Source organism: Telmatherina bonti (assembly GCF_933228915.1).
Source record: "Telmatherina bonti genome assembly, chromosome: 15".
In the NCBI taxonomy this organism is placed as follows: domain Eukaryota; kingdom Metazoa; phylum Chordata; class Actinopteri; order Atheriniformes; family Telmatherinidae; genus Telmatherina; species Telmatherina bonti.
Genome location: NC_136613.1, coordinates 32,008,685 through 32,027,735, shown reverse-complemented (window position 1 = coordinate 32,027,735; position 19,051 = coordinate 32,008,685). Strand labels below are relative to the sequence as shown.

At 39.5% G+C, this 19,051-nt stretch overlaps 1 protein-coding gene across 2 annotated transcripts in view; it reads right to left on the bottom strand.

The window, feature by feature from the left end:
• The window catches only part of slc4a3 (solute carrier family 4 member 3), an 84,862-nt gene that overhangs the window by 22,385 nt on the left and 43,426 nt on the right, over nt 1-19,051 (bottom strand). For both annotated transcript variants that reach the window (XM_079253761.1, XM_079253762.1), the window contains 4 exons: nt 17,702-17,928; nt 3,622-3,767; nt 2,913-3,093; nt 2,569-2,704 (listed from right to left, as the gene is read on the bottom strand). In XM_079253761.1, coding sequence (XP_079109887.1) covers nt 2,569-2,704; nt 2,913-3,093; nt 3,622-3,767; nt 17,702-17,928 — 690 coding nt within the window. The remainder of the gene's footprint in view (nt 1-2,568; nt 2,705-2,912; nt 3,094-3,621; nt 3,768-17,701; nt 17,929-19,051) is intronic.

The following is a 19,051-nucleotide window of genomic DNA, read 5'->3' as shown; positions in this document are numbered from 1 at the left end:
ATGGTGCATTCAGGCATCAGCAGTCATCTTGCCTTTGGCAATTCGGCGTGACAGCCAGGATTTAGTTAACTTATTTGTTGTTGTTATGTAACAAAAAAAAATCTATATCTCTCTGTGCTTCCACTCTTTTCCATTGGCCATCTGTTTTAGGTCAGCTTAGCTGTCAATGTGAATCAATAATTGTGGAGAGCATCCACATGTTTTGGCTGATTTGACTTCATTTGTAATGGAAGACAGGATTTCAACCATCATTCCCAGTGTGTTCTTTGTGAACAGTTATTGATACTTTTCTTTGTTTCTTTTTGAGAATGGGCAGCAGCTCAGATCCTGGTTTATTTTACACACATTTACACTGACCATTTGCTTCCTCAGTCAGCTGAGTTCACCATCAGATCCGATAGTTTCCACCAACTCTGTTGACCTTGACACCAGCAGCAGCTGACTCGGTCAACAGAAAACACTAGACCTAAAACATTCATTTCACTTGTTTTTAATCTCATATTAAATCAATTTAATCTAAAGAGCGACATTTTCAGCTGGTTCTAAGCTAGTCAAGTTTTACCACTGTTCTTTCTCCATGTAGATAGAAACACCCAACATTTTGTCTGAAATAAGGTTAAATCAGACAGAGGAATTTATTTTAAAGGCACCGACGTAATATCCATAACAGCTCACATGATGCAGACTAAAACTTTAGATCTATCTTTCTGGGGTTTAAGGATCAGCACAACTACAGCTTTAACATTAAGTCTTGTCAACCCAGGGGAAAGTGCACTATAACCATGACTATATAAACCTTTTTACGGTGGAAATTCCTTGCTCAGTTATCCAAAGTTAACATTTCATAAACAACCTCCAGTGGAGGATTATGATTTATGAGGAGAGCTTGGATTTCCACCATCCAGGCTCAACATGTAGATACAGCTGCATGTCTACACGGGGACTGGCAGGTCACTTAAAAGAAAGAAAATACCAGACACAAGGATAATGATTGATGAGGCAGAAGCCAAGGGGTAGTCAAGGGACTTTTTTTTTTTTACACAGAAATGGCAAAACTGCTGGAGTAATACCTCAAACAAAAACATTTCTTCCCCTGGCTTTGAGACACAGGAAGCACATAGAAAACCTTAGCTACAAATTTCTCATTAAGTTCATGATAAGCAAGTTAATCAACCAGCTGATGAAAGATTATTTAGCAAGAAACAGTTTGCAAACATATTCCGTAGATTTTTTTAAAAGAAATATGTTATGTTATGGATCTAGTGAAAATTTCATATTTTGCCTTACGTATGTTGATTATATGCTATATCAGAGGTCTCCAACTCGGTCCTAAGTGGTCCGCAATCCAGCAGGTTTCCCATGCATCTTTGCTTCAACACACAAATTAAATGGATCTAACAGCCTATCAGGTTCTGCACAAACAATCAATAATTTGAATCAGTTGCGTTGCAGAAAAGGATACATGGAAAACCTGCTGGGTTGAAGACCTCGTAGGACTGAGTTGAAGACCTCTGTGCTATACATTAATCTCACGTGTTACTTGTATGGTTATATTGAACATAAACAGTGTTTCATTACAAATCGTAGAAGGCCTCACACGACAATCAGTCCGAAGCATGACGTCAAGCAGACCTAAGTGTTTCTAAAGCAGGACGCTTTGTCTAATATAAGGGTAATCCTCCTTACTGACGTAAAGCTGTATATTTACCCATCAGGTTGTCAGTGCTTAGTTGTAAAATAGAGTGATATAGGTCATATATCTGGAAGAGGCCTATGTACTAATCATCTGCTTGTGGGCCTTTATGGAACAAGATCTTCCTTATGCTACTTCTAACTGTTTTTAGCAAATATATACAATAAATATATAATTTTATTGTATATATTTGTACTTTATTGTGTAAAACTTATAAACATTACTTATTAACACGCTCTTCTATGTAATAGTAAACTTTGTTTTGTAAACACTTTAACAACAGCTTGCTAACAGCGCTAACTCAGCAGAACATCATCTCTGTGGTCCATACGTGCATATGTATGTGCATGTTTACAGTTTCATTGTAAATTTGGTTTGTATTATTAGCTTGACATAGCATGACAGCTGCGTCTCATGATACTGCTAACCGTTTGTTTTTGGTTGTTTTTTGGGTTTTTTTTTTTTTGTGTATTATATCATACAAAAAATAAATAACCTTGAAATGTTGTTGTACTACATATATAGATATAAAGAAAGATATTTTTACATGCATATATTATTCAGGTTTCTAATCTTCAAACTCCACACTAACAAAAATCAGCTTTCCACTTGTAGTCATTTTTATGCTCTTTTCATTGTTACCAGGTTTACAGTATTTTAAGTTTTAGTTAAATATCTTTAAAATGAAATGATTGGTCAATCAAGTGTCAGTTCAACTGAACCAAACCAGTTTAACATGTGGTGAAAAGATGTTGCTGTGTCTTACTAAGCCCGGGACACTTCCTGGATTACAACCACGTAGCACCTCTGTGTCGTCTAAAAGAAGGGGAGCAGGTAAGATATATTTCAGTTGTATTGTTAGCAAACGTCCTGACCTGTGTTTGAGAAGCAGAGCACGCAGAACACTGGGTCGGTCCTCCGCTCTGATCTGGTCAGAGATAATCATTGTTTCCACAACCAGATGGGCAATGCCAGGCAGAGTGTTCTGCTCAAGGTCCAAAAGGACGGCACCTAACACAGAAATGTAAAGCAAAGCAAAGAGAAAAATAGTTGCTGAGACTGGATACTCTGTTAAAACAAAAACAAAAAAAAATAGTCCAATGGGTTCAGTGTTAATTTTGTCAGATAAGCAAACAAGCTGTCAGAAAGGAAGACAGCAAAACCATAACAGTGCTAATGAGGAGATATGTGCTGTTGCATGCATGCAGAAGTATTTCACCATGGGTAATGGTGCGACGAAGCTCCAGCAAGCTGCGGAAAGAGAGCGACGCCACATGAGGTTTGCCCCAGCGGTCCGTTTCCTCCTCCACATCCTCCTCAAACTTGATCCAGCGAGCTCGCTCTTTCCAACGCATTTCATGGTCTTTCTCCACAATCAGCTCATTGAGCTCAACAAACAACTTAACACGGAAAGGGATGGAAATAAATACAACCATTACTTATATTCTATAGGAAATGTTGATAGTTAATCATTACTTATATTCTATAGGTTTATATATATATATATATATATATATATATATATATATATATATATATATATATATATATATATATATATATATGTATATATATATATATATATATATATATATATATACATATATATATATATATATTAGCATTAGCATTATATATATATATATATATATATATATATATATATATATATATATATATATATATATATATATATATATATATTAGCATATATATATATTATATTATATATATATAATATATATATAATATTATATATATAATATATATATATATATATATATATTAGCATATATATATATATATATATATATATATATATATATATATATATATATATATATATATATATATATATATGTATATATATATGCTAATAAACCAGAAATGTTGATAGTTAAAAAACTTTTTTTTTGTCTGCTGCAAACCTCGTGGGTTTTCTTGTCAGCTGCCCTCTTTTTCTTCTTCAAGCTGGATAAAGGCGTGGAGCTGTTGCTGGCCCGTGTCATCTGACATCTGGATGACTTCTTCACTAGGTGGCGTCGTACCCCAGGGTTGTCCTCAAATCTGTGACCTAAAAAGTCACAGTCATTTCATCTCAAATGGCTGAAGGTCAGCATTGCAATGACATAATAAACTTTTCAACAAAGTGGGGCTCAGTCAGGAACAAGGAAAGCCTGGAAAGATTACATCATTCTTATAAAAAGACCCTGATGGTGTATCATGCAGTCAGGGTTGAGGTTAGGATGGTAAATTGGCAACAAGTCAGCATAATAACCTATTATAGTGAAAAATTACGGTGGAAAAAGTAAAAAATATTCACCAAATGCTCTTTTATATGAATAATTGCATTAATGCATTGTTTAAAGCTGACCATTATGTCGTCGCTTTGACCAGTGTTTAAATTGGGGCTTCTGGGGGAGTTTTTCCAAGCAGTAAATTACAGTCCGATTCATGCACACATACAATAAATTAGTGCACGGTTTTGTTATAAAATATATAGTTACTGGCAAAAAACCTCCAGTTACTACTGTATGCAGCTGATACAAGCAGAAAAACAAACAAACAGCATTGTTAACGTTATTATTCATGCCATAAAAAAATCCGATCTTGGGATTTTCTCAGTGACACATACATCCTGTGAGCATGTTGGCATTTTATCTCTGCAGTGAACTGAACCCACCAACCCAGTTTGTCCTCCTTATTTATGAAGCTTTAAATATTTTTAATGCTTACATTTAGAGGATGTCTGCAGGATGACCCATATTAAATTTGTCACTATTAGTCATCACACCTGACCTTCTGGTCCATGATCCATACCAGTGAGCTGCAATGGGATTTATCAGTACAGTAAAGGCAAGTACTTAAAAAAAAATGTGGTATTAAACCTTATGGAAAAATTAAATGTAAAGGGAACATGAACATTTTTTATAGTTTCACCTTTGAGTATCAACTCAGTGTCTTCTGTGGAGCGCCTCTGCTTTTCAGGCGAGCTGAGCTCCCCGTACCTCCCCCATGTTTAAAACCATGCAGTTGATGCAGTTTTATCAAAATCTGCTGCTCTGGTTGGAAATTCACCGTCAGATATTGTTCCTTCTCTGTTTGAAAGAAAGACGGCTTCACTTAGTTTTGAGAGTCATGCTGCTGACTATTTACATTTAAACAAATCGATCCTACAAGTCTCATCCTTTTAGGCAGAAGTGATTGATTTCATAATATGAATATTTAATTTGAGATATATTAAGTTCAAACAGGGACATCTATGTGTGGAGTTTGCATATTCTCTACCTCCCACCTTCCAGAAAGAAATGCATCTTTTGTTACAGTCACTAAATTCTTCCTAGGACAGAGTGTGAGTGGTAGCTTGTCTCTATGTTGGCCATGCGATGGACGATGGTCTGTCCAGCACTCATCCTACCCTTCACCTGCTAATTACTGGGACGGGCTCCAGCTTCCCTGCAAGCCTGTATGGGAGTAAGTGGTTTAGACAATGAATGAATGAATGATGCGGTAATGGAAAGTGCACCCTCAGTTGAAAATTAAGTGAAATTTTTTTAACAAATTTAAATGGAACATCTCAAAAGCAGGTGTCTATGATGAGGGGTGTGCTGCTGAACATGAAATAAACGACTTCTACATCTGTTAAAGACGCACTGTGTAACTTTATGACCTTAAAACTCTGCATTCCGGACTTGCTTGATGACACAGTGACATCTGTCATGTGCTTTTCAACAGTTGCTGCTACCCAGAAGCATCCTGAAGCAGAGAAACCGACACTATACAACTTTCTGAACCGGGACGCAACGTGACGTTTCGCTTCACGGTATAATAAGGAACCGGCTGTTTTGAACAGGCAATGTTGCTGATTCAGCAGATAAACATAAGAAGATTTAGCAAAAGAAAAAAACAAAACAAGAGTCATAGTAAGTTTGTGTTTTGCTGGCTGGAGAGAGCTAACAGGTCAGGTAGGATGCAAGATGGATGCCAAGTTAGTCAACGATAGGGGGAAATGGCTAAAGTTCTGTCTTTAGGACATCAGCAAACCTTATTGGCTGTAAAGCATCATATTTAGCCATCCAGATTACATCTTTTCAGGTAAAGTCTTGCTTATTTAAGCATTGAATTTAAATTTAAATAATCAGTCTTGTCTTTGCTAGGAAAACATATTTGTTTTTGCTCATGTTTTACGTGGCAGCCTAAATTCTTTGAAAACAAAGCTGTTGATCAAATCAGGGCCTGCCCTCTATCCAAATGTGCCCATGTGACACTGATCTCACGCTGCTGGATGTCGCGTGTCCGTCTCCTCCTCAGGAGAGGTGTTTCACATGACTAACTGCTTACAGACAACATGCTTATAATATTTATTGTAAGTGTTCCAGAGTGTGTCTTCTGGCTGCGTGCATGTGTGCAAGCAGCAGTTTGATGGACATTTTACTCGTCAGTCAATCATCAGCCTCTGTAAGTTTATGTGGTTGTTTCTCCCCCTCAGCCCTGAGTCAGATAAAGTCAGCTTCAGTGTGCAGAGTTAATGCTGCATGCATCTTCGGCATTAACTATTTACTGAATTTGGGTCGTGAGGAAGAGAAGGCACTCGGGGACAGCATCAAATATGTTTTCAATTTAAGTTACATATTAAACTACGGAGGAAGACAACCGTTTGGTTTTTATTTTGCAATATGGCAAAAAGATCAGCTCCAGACCAAGAAGCATGTAGATTGTGCTTTTGGACTTTGTGTTGGAGAGAGTCTATTTGATAACCACTCAGACATATGAATAAACGGGGCCAATTTTAGCTTTGGTAGTGAGTTTGTTCTATAGACATTAGATCCCAGCTCGATTTAACCGATCCAATGAATCCATTTATAATATTTTGAGGCATTTAAGCCACCACATAAGTAATCAGCGGATCAGACAAGAGCTCTGTTACAGATGGTGAATGTGTGTGGCTTTAGAAATCTTTATGTAGAGTCTCATGTACAAGGTTGCTACTGGTCTGACTGGTTTCCAATGGACCACAAATGTTTCAATAACCATACAAAACCTTGCATGAACACACCTACAGCTCCCTATCTGTCGAGTAAAACTTGGGATATCTTAAGAATGAGACCTTAGGTTTACCAAAAATGTATGACAGAAAAACTACATAAACACGAGGCCAAAGAGCAAAAATGAATACCAGGGTTGTAAATCAGTGTTTCTTGGTCCAGGTTGTTAGGACCCATTGCATGTATCTCCACTCCAACACACTTGATAAGCCTGACAAGTCTGTTAATGAGTCATTCAGCCTGCTCAGCAGGACTTTAGTTTGATGGGCACACCATGCAGACGTTTCATACCAGGATGTAAAAGATGGAATAGGTTAGAGCGACAGGGCAGGTAGCCACAACTAAAAGCTAACACGTCTGTATATTTGGTTTTAAAAATTGTATAGTAGATTTCACGTAGATGCATATTTATTATCACTTATTCCTACATGTTCTGAGTTTCGCACATTATCAAAACATTTTTAATGTACAAAATATTGCAGTAAAGTTGTTTTGCATGGAAGTTTATTGCAGTCTGCTTACTATTTGTTGTGCTACAAAGTGTTTTGGTGAAGAAAAATTCCACTGTCAAAGCACGAGGATATGGAGACCCCTTATGAAATATCACACTAAACAGACAAGTCAAAGGAAATTACCAGTTTCAGAATAATATTTGCTAACAGCAGATTTCATATTGGTAGGATGTGTACATTCAAATTATTGTGATTCAAATCTTACTTCATAACTACTCCCGGCAGTTATTTCATAGATAAAAATGAGTGACTCCTGATCAAATTCTAAATAAAACCCGAAAAAGAACAGTTCCTTCAGATCCAGCTCCTTTTAAAGAGCCATAAATTCCATCTCGAATTCATAATTGATAATTTTAGGTAAAAAAAAAAAAAAAAGTTCAGAGTGATTCTAAATTCTTTTACAGGAGCTGAAGCTTTGAAAAGAATCGGACCTTATGACTAATGAAGCATATATTTACATTTCCCATGAAATCTGCTTCATGAAACACCATAAATCCACTGCCTGTCTGCCAACGTTGGAGTATGTGGCGTCATTAATGGGCGGCACACTGAACAAAATGCAGCCGAATGAGGAGAGAAATTTAAATCAATCCTGGGCAAAGAATTTCTGAGTCGGCAGTAAGTTTAGGAATCTACCTGCCATGCTGGCTGGTAATCGAAAGTTAATGAAGAGTCCCGAGTAATACAGTGTCATCAGTTCAAGATAAATGAAACATTAGGCTACCACTGTTTCAGCTCAGTAGCTTTATATACCTTTTCAAGTGCCCCTCCCCCCCAAGCAAAAGTCTGGTTCTTTTTCACTTGTGGGTCTCACAAGTTGTCATCAGTAAATGATTTCTACATTGGAAATTTTAAACCTTTGGATTCGACAAAATGCTTCATTATGTTCTGCTACTTTACCTAAAGTAGTGCTGATACAGTATTTTTTTGTCACCGTCTCAGCGTCTTTTCAAGGGATTTTGACAAGTGGAAACCCCTATCAAACCTTGGCTGGATGACCACCACTCTGCCTGTTTACCTTCTGTTTAGGGAGGGGCCAAATTTCAAGTTTCGCCTCCTGGTGGCCAGGAGGACTAACATACCACCCTGTGATGTGTTCGCTCTCTGGTAGTGGACAGGAAATGTTTTGTTTTTGTTTTTGTTTTTTTGGAGGGGTTGGGCTAAGTGTATGAAAACAATCTGTCAACCCCCCCCCCCCCCGGAAAAAAAAAGAAAAAGAAAAACCCCGTTAAATCAGACATGTAAGGTTGAAATGAAAAGAATGATATAAAACAAGGCAAGCTAAACTGTTTTAAAGGTGAAATATCAAACCAAAAATAGACATTGACAGTCTAGACTCCATATGGTAAAGCTGCAGTGTCTCTTGGAGGAGTAGCCACCATAAAACTGTTCCATCTAAATTTTTCTGTCTTTAATTCCATATTAATAATTAGGTGGACAACTATTCCATGAAGCAGAGATAGATCAAAAGAAAACATAAGTACATGTCAATGAAATGTCTTTCCGCTCTAGCTGTTGCTCAGCCCAAAGTCAAATGGATGCCACAGGATCAATACATGAGTAGAAAATAGCAGCAGTGGAGCCCCAAGTCAATACACTCAATACTGTGGATGACTCTCTTCAGTGAATGAGCCCTTACTGATATGAAGTCATCATCGTTCACTAGAATCCAGTGAGATCCCATGTATTTTTTATCATATGTTATTTCCTCCCTGCTATGTGACTGCATCCGAACTGCGGAAACTGTTCTGTCAACAATGTGTTCATTTAAACTGGTCTCTAAACGGACATACATGAACCGCTACGCAGCGAGAGGTTCACCTACACAGGTAAAACAAAGTCAAACAACAGAACTTACGGATCGGTTCCAGTGGTGACCCCAGATGGGAATGGATCGACTCAAGCAAATCGTAATCATCAAAGTCCAAAACAAACTCTTCAAAGTCCTCAAACCCATCCAAATTTGAGAAGGAGCCTTGGCGCTGATGTTGGTGATGCCTTGGGGTTCCCAGGCCTTTCTGGACGCTGCTGCGGCGATCTGCTCCATGGTTGTCAGCCACTAACCCATCAGAAGACCCACGTCCTTGGTTTTCCTGCCCCTCAACGTCTGTCATCTCCACAGCTGCTGCCTCCTCCTATCCACCTCTCTCCAGATGGACACACTGCTCATTCAGGGCTTCCAACTCTGGGACACAGCTGCTCTCCTTGGGTCAGTGTCATGAAAATCTTTGAACTTCTGTCGTCTTTGAGCTGGTTGCAGAAGCAGCGAACTGACTTCTTCAACTTTTGTGTCGCAAACAACTTCACTGAAAGTAAGAAAAGCTGTGCGGTCCAGTAATGCTAACTTCTGAGAGAATCTCCTCACCAAAATATGAAAAAGGTTCTGGAACTGTTCAAGACAATTATCCACCTTCAAGTCCAATAAGAGACACAATCCTCGTGAAATGGTTGTTCTCACTTTATGCAAATAAAACACAAAGTTGGTGTGAAGCCCTCAGGTGGACGTTCCGCTGCTGAATGCCCGAACAGAGAAACATAAATGGTTATGCTTGCATTGGCTGTAACTTTGCAAAGAAGCCTTGATGAGGCATGGCGGGCTGTTTTGAGAGGTGCTTGTCAGATGGATGTTGGTTCCACCCTTTTTTAATGATGTCCACAGTCTATTGATCTATGCTGCAGTTGGAAAAGTAAGGTAGAGTGGAGCGGAAGTGGAAAGTTGATGCCCTTTGTTTCCATCGTCCATCCATCATGTGATGTGTCAGAGGGTAAAAGTCAGGTTCCATAGGCTGGCATATCCACTGAGTCAAAAGAAGATTACACACCACAGACAGAAACACTGAGAGCTATAGACATAAGGAACCAAAATGTAGGCCACCTGCTGAAGAGAGCAGAACAATGTTGATGTGTTCCTGCTACAGAGATAATTGTCAGCTGAAGCTGCACCATCACTGCTCCTGTGTCTCCTTGGAAACCATGCATCTCCTGAGGTTTTGTAGTTGGACTGAACAGCAGGTGCACTAAAAACATGCCTGCCGTGCTTAACTGTCGTGTGACTCACTGTTGCGTTTGTATGCGTACATACATTACATACAAAGTAGGTGTGTGTGAGAGTATTTTTTTCTAGTTCACAGACAAAAATTAGAGAATGACTGACTGAATGTGGTTAAAAAGTCTGATCATAAAACCAGTGCACCAAAAGCAGTCAATGGGGTGTCACTGGGTTGGGTCAAGGGAACTAAAAATAGTGCACAGTATTATATTTTTTTAATTTGTTGATAAACAACAAGAGAATTAAGATGCAGGTTAAAGAATAACAGCAAACAAAATCAATCACAAACTAATCAGCCAATCTAATGGCAGCATCTCAACACATTTAGTCATGTAGGCATGGTAAAGACAACTGTGTCAGACTTTTAAGTCACTCTGTTTGAAATCATCTCAGTTTAGGATTTCAGGGCAGCTGTTTCCATGGGAACTCATCTATTCTGTTCTGGAGTGTACATGCTCTCACATTTAAGCAGAACGGTCCAGTCTGACTTGTGCAGAAAGATGATTACATCACAGGATTTAAACTGATTGTCACAGTTGTTGTGGTTGTTGCAGTTCTTTCAAGCAGCAGTTTGATACTCATGCGCTCTTACTGCAAACAAAAGGAAGAGACACAAGTCGTAGAGACGCAATTTGAATTAGAAACAAACTTTCTGCTGGTGTCCAGTGAATTTGGTTGTTTGCTGCCATCTTCCCAAGTGAGAAAATGTCACTTATTGCACGTTTACATCTTGTCATAGCATGCTATAAAAATGCAACCTGACAACTTTCTGACACAATGTTTAAATGATGTCACAATTAGTTTGGGAAAATAAACATTTTACCCCATTTAATCCAATGGGAAAGTGTGTCCAAACTTTTGACTGTTTGTGTACGTGGACCATTTCCATTATATAGAGCATTCAAACCAATTGCAACTGGGATAATTGGCTCCATTTAAACTTAGGTATTACATCAGGGGGAAGCCTGGAATTAATCCAATGACCTTTCAGTTGGAAGATGACTGATCTTCCTCCTGAGTGACAGCCACCTCCATTTAAATAGCATCTGACCACACAACACGTCCAGCCTTGAAGCAGATGGTCTCCAGCAGCAGAAGACCACACCGGGTTCCCTCCTGTCAGTAAGAACAGGAAACTGAGGCTACAATTCACACAGACTCACCAGAACTGGACAATAGAAGATGGAGAAACGTTGCTGGTCTGATGAGTCTCCAGTTCAGCTCCACATTCACATGGTAGGATCAGAATCTGCTGGAAACATCATGACAACATGGATCCATCCTGTCTTGTGTCAGTGGTATAGGCTGCTGGTGGTGTCATGGTGTTGGGGTGTCCCGTCCCACTTTGGTCTCCTTAGTACCAACATGACATGGTTTAACCATCACAGCCTACCTGAGTCCTGCTGCTGACCATGTCCATCCCTTTCTGAGCACAGTGTAGCATCTTCTGATGGAAACTTCCAGCAGGATGATGCACCATGTCACAAAGCTCACATCATCTCCACCATGACGATGAGTTCACTGTCCTCCAACGGCCTCCACAGTCACCAGATCTCAGTCCAGCAGAGCAGCTTTGGGAGATTCTCATCATGATGTGCAGCAACTGTGTGATGCTTCATGTCAACATGGAGCTAAACCTCTGAGGAACGTTACAAACACCTTGTTGGATCTATGATACCAAGAACGAAGGCAGTTCTGAAGGCAGAAAGTCTCAGTTCAGGATCAATATAAATCTTCTCTTTTGTTTTATTTTCATTGTGACTACAGAAAGTATAGATGAGCCTGATATGAGGTGCATACTGTGTCAATGTGAAACACTACTGGCTACAAATCCAATGCCCCGTTTCCTGCTACCAGATGGGTCCTGAACAGTCAATGACCACTCTGCTCTGCTAACGCAGGAAAAGCCGGAGGCAGGGTCGCTTGTGAAGGGGAATTGACTGCAGCCTTTGTTAATTAATGCTGTGTGACTTGAGAAGAGAAGAGTTTACTGTGGCTTTGTAAAATATGTGCTCCATAATCTGCTTTTGCTTTTTGTTTGTAAATACTTAGCTATTTCTATATATTAGATTAGATTAGATTAGATTAGATTAGATTAGATTAGATTAGATTAGATTAGATTAGATTAGATTAGATTCAACTTTATTGTCATTACACATGTACAAGTACAATGCAACGAAACACAGCTGGCATCTAATCAGAGTGCAATAAGCAACAAGTGCAAAGTATACATTATCTGCAGTATGTACAAGTATTTTACAGCTATGGCATAAAGTGATTGTCACAGTCTACTGATTTGAGTACTATGAGCATTAAATACAGATGGGTATGGGCTTTAAATGTACATCCAGTGTTGGGAGAAGCTATTAACATAATTACAGATGGTATGTACAGGTCTTACACCTTAACAGTAGTGGAATTGGACATTAAATAGTATAGATAATAATAATAAGCAGCAGGCTAAGTAGACAGTGAAGTAAAATTCAGTGCAGAGTATTCAGTCAGTTTGGGTTTCTATACTGGTCATCCTTAAGTTTTAAATATATATTTGTTCTGGAAGATCAACATATTTGGCTTGAACTGCAAATTATTTTAGATCAAACATTTTTGGCACATATGTACCATCATGAAGTCTGTTTCCTTTAGATGAGCTAACTGTAGCTGCTATTTCCAGCACTAATTCTGCAACTTAAATAAAAATTGTGTTTATGCAATTTATGCATGAGAAAGCTAAAATCAAAGGTTTTGGTTTAAAAATGGAGCAACATGCATGCAAATCATTTGCAGGAATTATAAGTAGCAGCTGTCCTCTAACTTTTGATTTATCATGTTCTATGTTATTCTAAATGGAGTGTGTGGGGGCAATGCGCGTTGTGGGCTGGTTTCATGAGGCAGAATATGTGGGAGGCCCCACAACAGAGCCAAATCTCCAGCAGCAATGTTAGTCAATGATCCACTTCAGCAGGAATCATCTCTCCATTTAGCAAAAATGACCCAGTCTTGCTGCACTGTCCTGTATTTTCTGATTTACATGTTCCAGTGAAGTTTGCCAGCTTGATTCATGGGTTGGTCCTGTGAAAGACTTGAAACAAAAACCATTTTAAAATAGAAATGTGTCTTTGAGACTCACACAGTCACACTAGTGTCCCTGCACAAATCTGAAGTAACTTTTTCCTAATTAGCCATCCTTTCTACAGTATTCATTTTAAAACTAATGAGGGAAAACCATCTCATATTTGGTTTCAGTAATTATATGTATTCATATTTATATTCAGCTCAGTTTAGCAAAATTTTCACATTTAAACTGGAAATAAACTAAAAGATGCTCATAGACTACCTTAGTAGCCATGTTACTTGGTGTTGACTGAAGGGTCATTCATACTCTTATGTACATAAAAACAGTTTCAGGAATTCTCCATTTGGATTTAATGCTAACTCAGCTAGTTTCAAGTCTTTCAGAAGGCAGCATGCAATTCAACTTTGGCCCCGCCATTTCTGGTAGTATTGCTTTTCCGAGTAACAGTTAACTAAGCCCATTAAAAACAGGCCAAATTACACAAGTAACCAACACAGGAGATGGACCAAGCTGTCGGTCTGTGTATCCGTCTTCTGTGTCGAGCGTAAATGGGCCTTTAGCTGGAGCTATATGATGCTGTTTTATTCAAATAGAACACTAACAAGTCTGCTGGGTGATAGAAAGTCACTACAGCATGAAGATATAGAGAAATAGTCTGTAACCAGTCTGATTTTGTAGAGCTCTGACCATACAGAGCCAGTAAACCACACGCTCAGTGCCAGCAGTTTTACTGTACATGTTTGCATGAGAAGATGGTTGCTTCAGCTTTTTACAACAGATTATTTGTGTGTGACGTTGTTGGAAGCCTTTTTCACAGCAGTTTTATCAATTGGAGATACAAAGATATTTTACCACCTCTGAGGAAGAAAAATGGCCCTTTTTCATTAGTATCAGCTTGTCTCAACTTAACTTGCCTCAACTCTGTTTGTAGGGTTTTTCATTAGGCTTTTGTACCTGTTTACCGATATGTCTTTGTAACTCCTCAGCCCAGGTTCTAAGCGAGCTGAGTCGGGTTGTGTATGACGTTGCCAGACTGCATGCTGCTATTGGTCAGGGGCGCGGCCAATCAGAAGTCAGGGTCAGGGAGTGACATCAACTCGCAAGTTGTTTTCATTATGTGACAAGCAATGCCGCAACAAAAGTCTGCTCCGTGGTCCAACTCTGAGGCAGAGACATTTCTTTGCTTGGTTGCTGAGGAAAGGATACAGAGGGAACCAGATGGAGCGACATGAAATGAAAAAGTCCATCAAGAGCTTTTCGACTCAATGGCTGCGGGCACAAAAGGAGTTTTCAAGAGAAGCTGAAAAAAGTGACTATCGGCAGGTCAAGGACCACAATGGTTGGAGTGGATGGTCAGTGTGGATCAAACAGACGGGACTGGAAGTGGTTCCACCAAATGGATACGATTTATGGTCAGCGACCGGCAAGCCGCAGCCCAAGTAGCACATTGCCTCTATGTCCTGTGTGTTTATAGAGCTTGTTGTGCACAACACTGACATTACAGTGATTTCACACAAACTCCGCCCATTTTCGACCTGGTACTACATTGCAATGGAAAATAAAAGGGACCAAGCTGAGACGAGTTGAGGCGAGTTAAGTTGAGACAAGCTGATACTAATGGAAAAGAGGCAATAAAGAGGAAGAGCTGGGGGTGGAGCCACTGATCCTCTTTCACTAGGGATGTAAGGCAGGGGCATTTCGTAGACCTAGGAACATTAAAGGCTGAGCCCACAACTTCATAGAGGAATTTTGGTGAACCAACGCAATAAAAAAGGCGTCTTATATAATCTTTCTAGTCTGTCCTCTCTTCTCCATCTTGGTCTTCTGTAAGATTTGTTTTTATATTAGGTGACACAGCTCAAATTGATTGGGAACTGATCTTAGCAACATGATCAGTCTTTAAGTGTGATTTATTAGGGGATATTGCCTCAGTTATATGGTTTAATTATGGAATGTAATCAAGGAGCACTTAGTATAGCTGTATTTATTGGAAAGTTGGAGAACTTAGGCCAGTTCTTTGCAACAAACTTTATTGTATTAATTGTTTGTATTATAACATAGGTGATATTATGGGGTAGGAAGGAAGTAAAAAAGAAAACAAAAACAAAAAACAAACAAACAAAAAAAAAAACAACAACAAAAAAAGCCTGTAGCACTTCATGGAAGGATCTGCGCCCAACTGGACAGTCCCCCAACACCTTCCTACGATGTCCTCTACTGTTTGATTTCGTGCTTGTGTTGTTCTCACTCTCATATGTAAGTCGCTTTGGATAAAAGCGTCTGCTAAATGACTGGAGAATAGAATAGAATAGAATAGAATAGAATAGAATGTCTCTCTAATCCGATTGCAGCAGTGGATGTGAGTGTGTGTTGTGGCTGTGATGCAGGTGGAAGATCAGTTGCCCTCCAACCAGGAGGTCAGGGGTTTGATTCCAGGCTATATGTTCATGTACCACTGACAATAAATCCTGCACTGCCTCCCCTATTGCAGTGCCATGTATTGTAAAGTGCTCTAAGTAGTTAACATGAGTAGAAAATTACTAAGTAAGTACAAGTCCATTTACCATTTGTGTTAGAAAGAGGAACACAGTCGCTTCCTTTCTTACTATTGGGAAAACTTTTTACAGACAATAGAAGGCAGCATGCCTTCCTAACAATGAAACCAGAGCTTTTTGCTACATTTGCTCAAATAAAATGTCTGATTAAATTAGAGCAACACAAGCCTGAACCATAAAACAGACACAGATAAACCACCATAACACCATTTTAGCACGCTTCTTGTTGTCGATGCAACAGAAAATTGTTCTGTTGTCGTGTGCCTGGTAGAACGAGCGCAGAAGGTGAGAGGAAGTTTTAGCCTGTCGTGAGTCTGAATGTTCATGTGTGAAGTGAAATGTTCACGCTTGACGACCTCCACTGCTACAGAGACATTCATATCGAGGCAACCACATCAGCTGCTGTGGAAAATGTCTGACTGAAAACTGCTGGAGCACAGTTAGTAGATGATAAACGCCACACACACACACACACACACACACACAGCAGATACCCCTCCGAACAACTTTCCAGTGGCGTGGGAGAAAAGAGAAACTGAGTCATCTCAGAGGATGGACGATAGAGATGGAGGATCTCATCTCTTATTTCCTTTCGGCAAGTCATTTATTCCTCAATACCAACAGTTTCAAGAGTAATTAATAATTACGTCTGTAAAGAGCTCTGCTGATCAGGATCTGTAGGAAATTGTTCATTTTGTCAACTTTTATGCACAAAATCACCTGGAGCCTTGTTGCTGCTGCATGAAGGTGTTCAGCTGATGTTCTGTTTCTATGGTCACTAGGCTGCCGAAGACCACTGCCAACAGCTCATTGTTGTTCTGTCATCAGCGTAGGTTAGTGTTTGTGAAGCAAAAGCTACAGGTTGTCTTCCCTACACGTATGCTGCACCAGGATCGTACAGCATCACGTCAACATCCCTGCTTTGCTGACATCAAAAGACAGAACAGGTGGGTTGTGGATGTGTCTTGGAAATCTCTGCAGAGCTGTGACGTCTGCTGCTACGGCTTTTCATTCAGGCTTTTGTTTTGGAAGGATCAGTTTGGAGTCCCTCACTGGTCCAACATAGCTGACTTGGTTCAGCTGGAGGCTGAACTTCAGTGAGCTGAGCTGTATGTTCACTCCTCTGGCTCACTGGAGAGCCTGACTCATGATCTTTCACAGTTTTTCCACCAGTTTATTTACTTCACCCAGTTAAAAAGCACAAGAGACAGGTAAAAGAGAAAATTACCTTTACAAGTTAATGATGAAAAACAGGTTGTGGAGTCCCCTGCGATGGACTGGCAAGCTGTCCAGGGTGTGCCGTTGACATTGTGCTAAACAAACTGATTTTATTTTATCATCCCTTTGATTTTTTTTAGATTTAACCAAAACATTATTGACATTTGTGACAGAATGTTGATGAGAAGGAAGATTTTGTTGTGCTCTTCAGTCTCATGAACCTGTCAGGCAGATAAAACCTTTGCTAAAGTTAAATCATCAATCATGAAGCAGCACTTTTGTCAAGCTGCAGACTAGCCTGTCTCTTACTGGTTCTGTAAGAAGCCTGTCCATCGTATACCAGTCGCCCAACTATGATGCAAATATACCTGCAGCTAGCGACTACTTTTCATCCATTAGTGTAAGAAAATCTGGTTAAATTGAAACCGGTGTAGGTTCTGGATCCCTTACCATTCAATACAATTCATGCCTGTTGTGAAATGATACGTTTATATAAAGTAACAGAAAAACAAGCAGAACATCCGAACACATCATGATGTAGCATCCTCCTTACTTTTCATGTCATCCAGATCAGCACTGGCTAGCATCTGGGCCTCAGCCTCATCAGTGGGAACCTGCTGGTAGACGGCGGTCTCTAGAGCTGTCATGCTGCCGATGCAGATTCGGTCCCGCAGGTCATAGTTGCTGCGCTGGGCGGCCGGTATACGATGGTGGACGGGCTTCTTGCGGAACCAGCAGCGGCTTGTGGTTGAACTTGAGGGATCTGGTCCTGAAAGACCACTGTCAAAGTGCAAAAACACACAGAGAGAAAACTGAGACAACTCCCCTCTTACTGTCTCTTTCTATCGTCTTCTCCAAGATTCCATTTAATGAATTGATTTATTTAAAAAAAACAAAAACATGAATTTAATGTCTGTTTTGATGTACTGTAACGTTAAAAAGGACTAAATGCAACCACTTTTGTTAAAAACTGTAGTTCAGTCATTCTGCATTGGCACCAGATGACCAACAGAGGGCTTCTGAACACAGCAAGCAGCCTGGATCTCCTCAGCAAGCCTCTGAGTCATCCTGTGTTCACTCAAACACAGCAGCACAATCCTGCACATGATGCCTGTTTCTGCACTTTTATTCTGCCAGGCATTAGCGGGGACAAATACCTGAATCACCATGGAGCCCCTGACCTCCTGGCAACAAGCTCTATGCATAATTCAAAGCATCACCAAATAATTAATATTCTATTAGTTTTGCATGTTGGCCACCCAGCTGGGCCTTTTAACATGCAGGATATGATGGGAGCCATTAGTGGATCATACCTGTGACAGAACTGAATTCATTAGTTATTATTGGCCATTTGTTTTGTGTTCACATTTCTGCTGTTAGGAAGCATTTAGACGTCTGAGGATCAGCTCACTTTATCAGAAAACCCAGGCCATGAGGAAGAACTCAGAGAAGGAAATGTCCTGGAGTAAAATCTGCTCTGTGTTTTGTACCTTCAGCTTCTACTTTGCTAATTGATCCATTTTTGAAAACAAACTCAGCTTCTAAATAAAACCAACATCATCAATAATTTCCTTTTCAGTGCATAACAGAAATCAGATTCCTGACAGGTGTCTGCTACAGCTAAGGAATTGTTTCTCTTGTGAGGATTTAATCTGTCTTTGGAGAAGCTGAGGGATGATACATTGCAGGTAACCAAAGCAAAGTGAGGGATGCATCGTTATGCGTTACTAATTATATAAAATGATTATATAAAAATACCAAATATAACCCTACATAGGACTGGGATTCTCTTTAGTAGATTTTAATAAACGTTTGGGTGCCGATTCAATTAAAATTGTGATCCTCCATGTTGCCAATTTTTAGTTTGCTTTTTAAACAGCAGACCGTGTGAAAAAGCTGCACG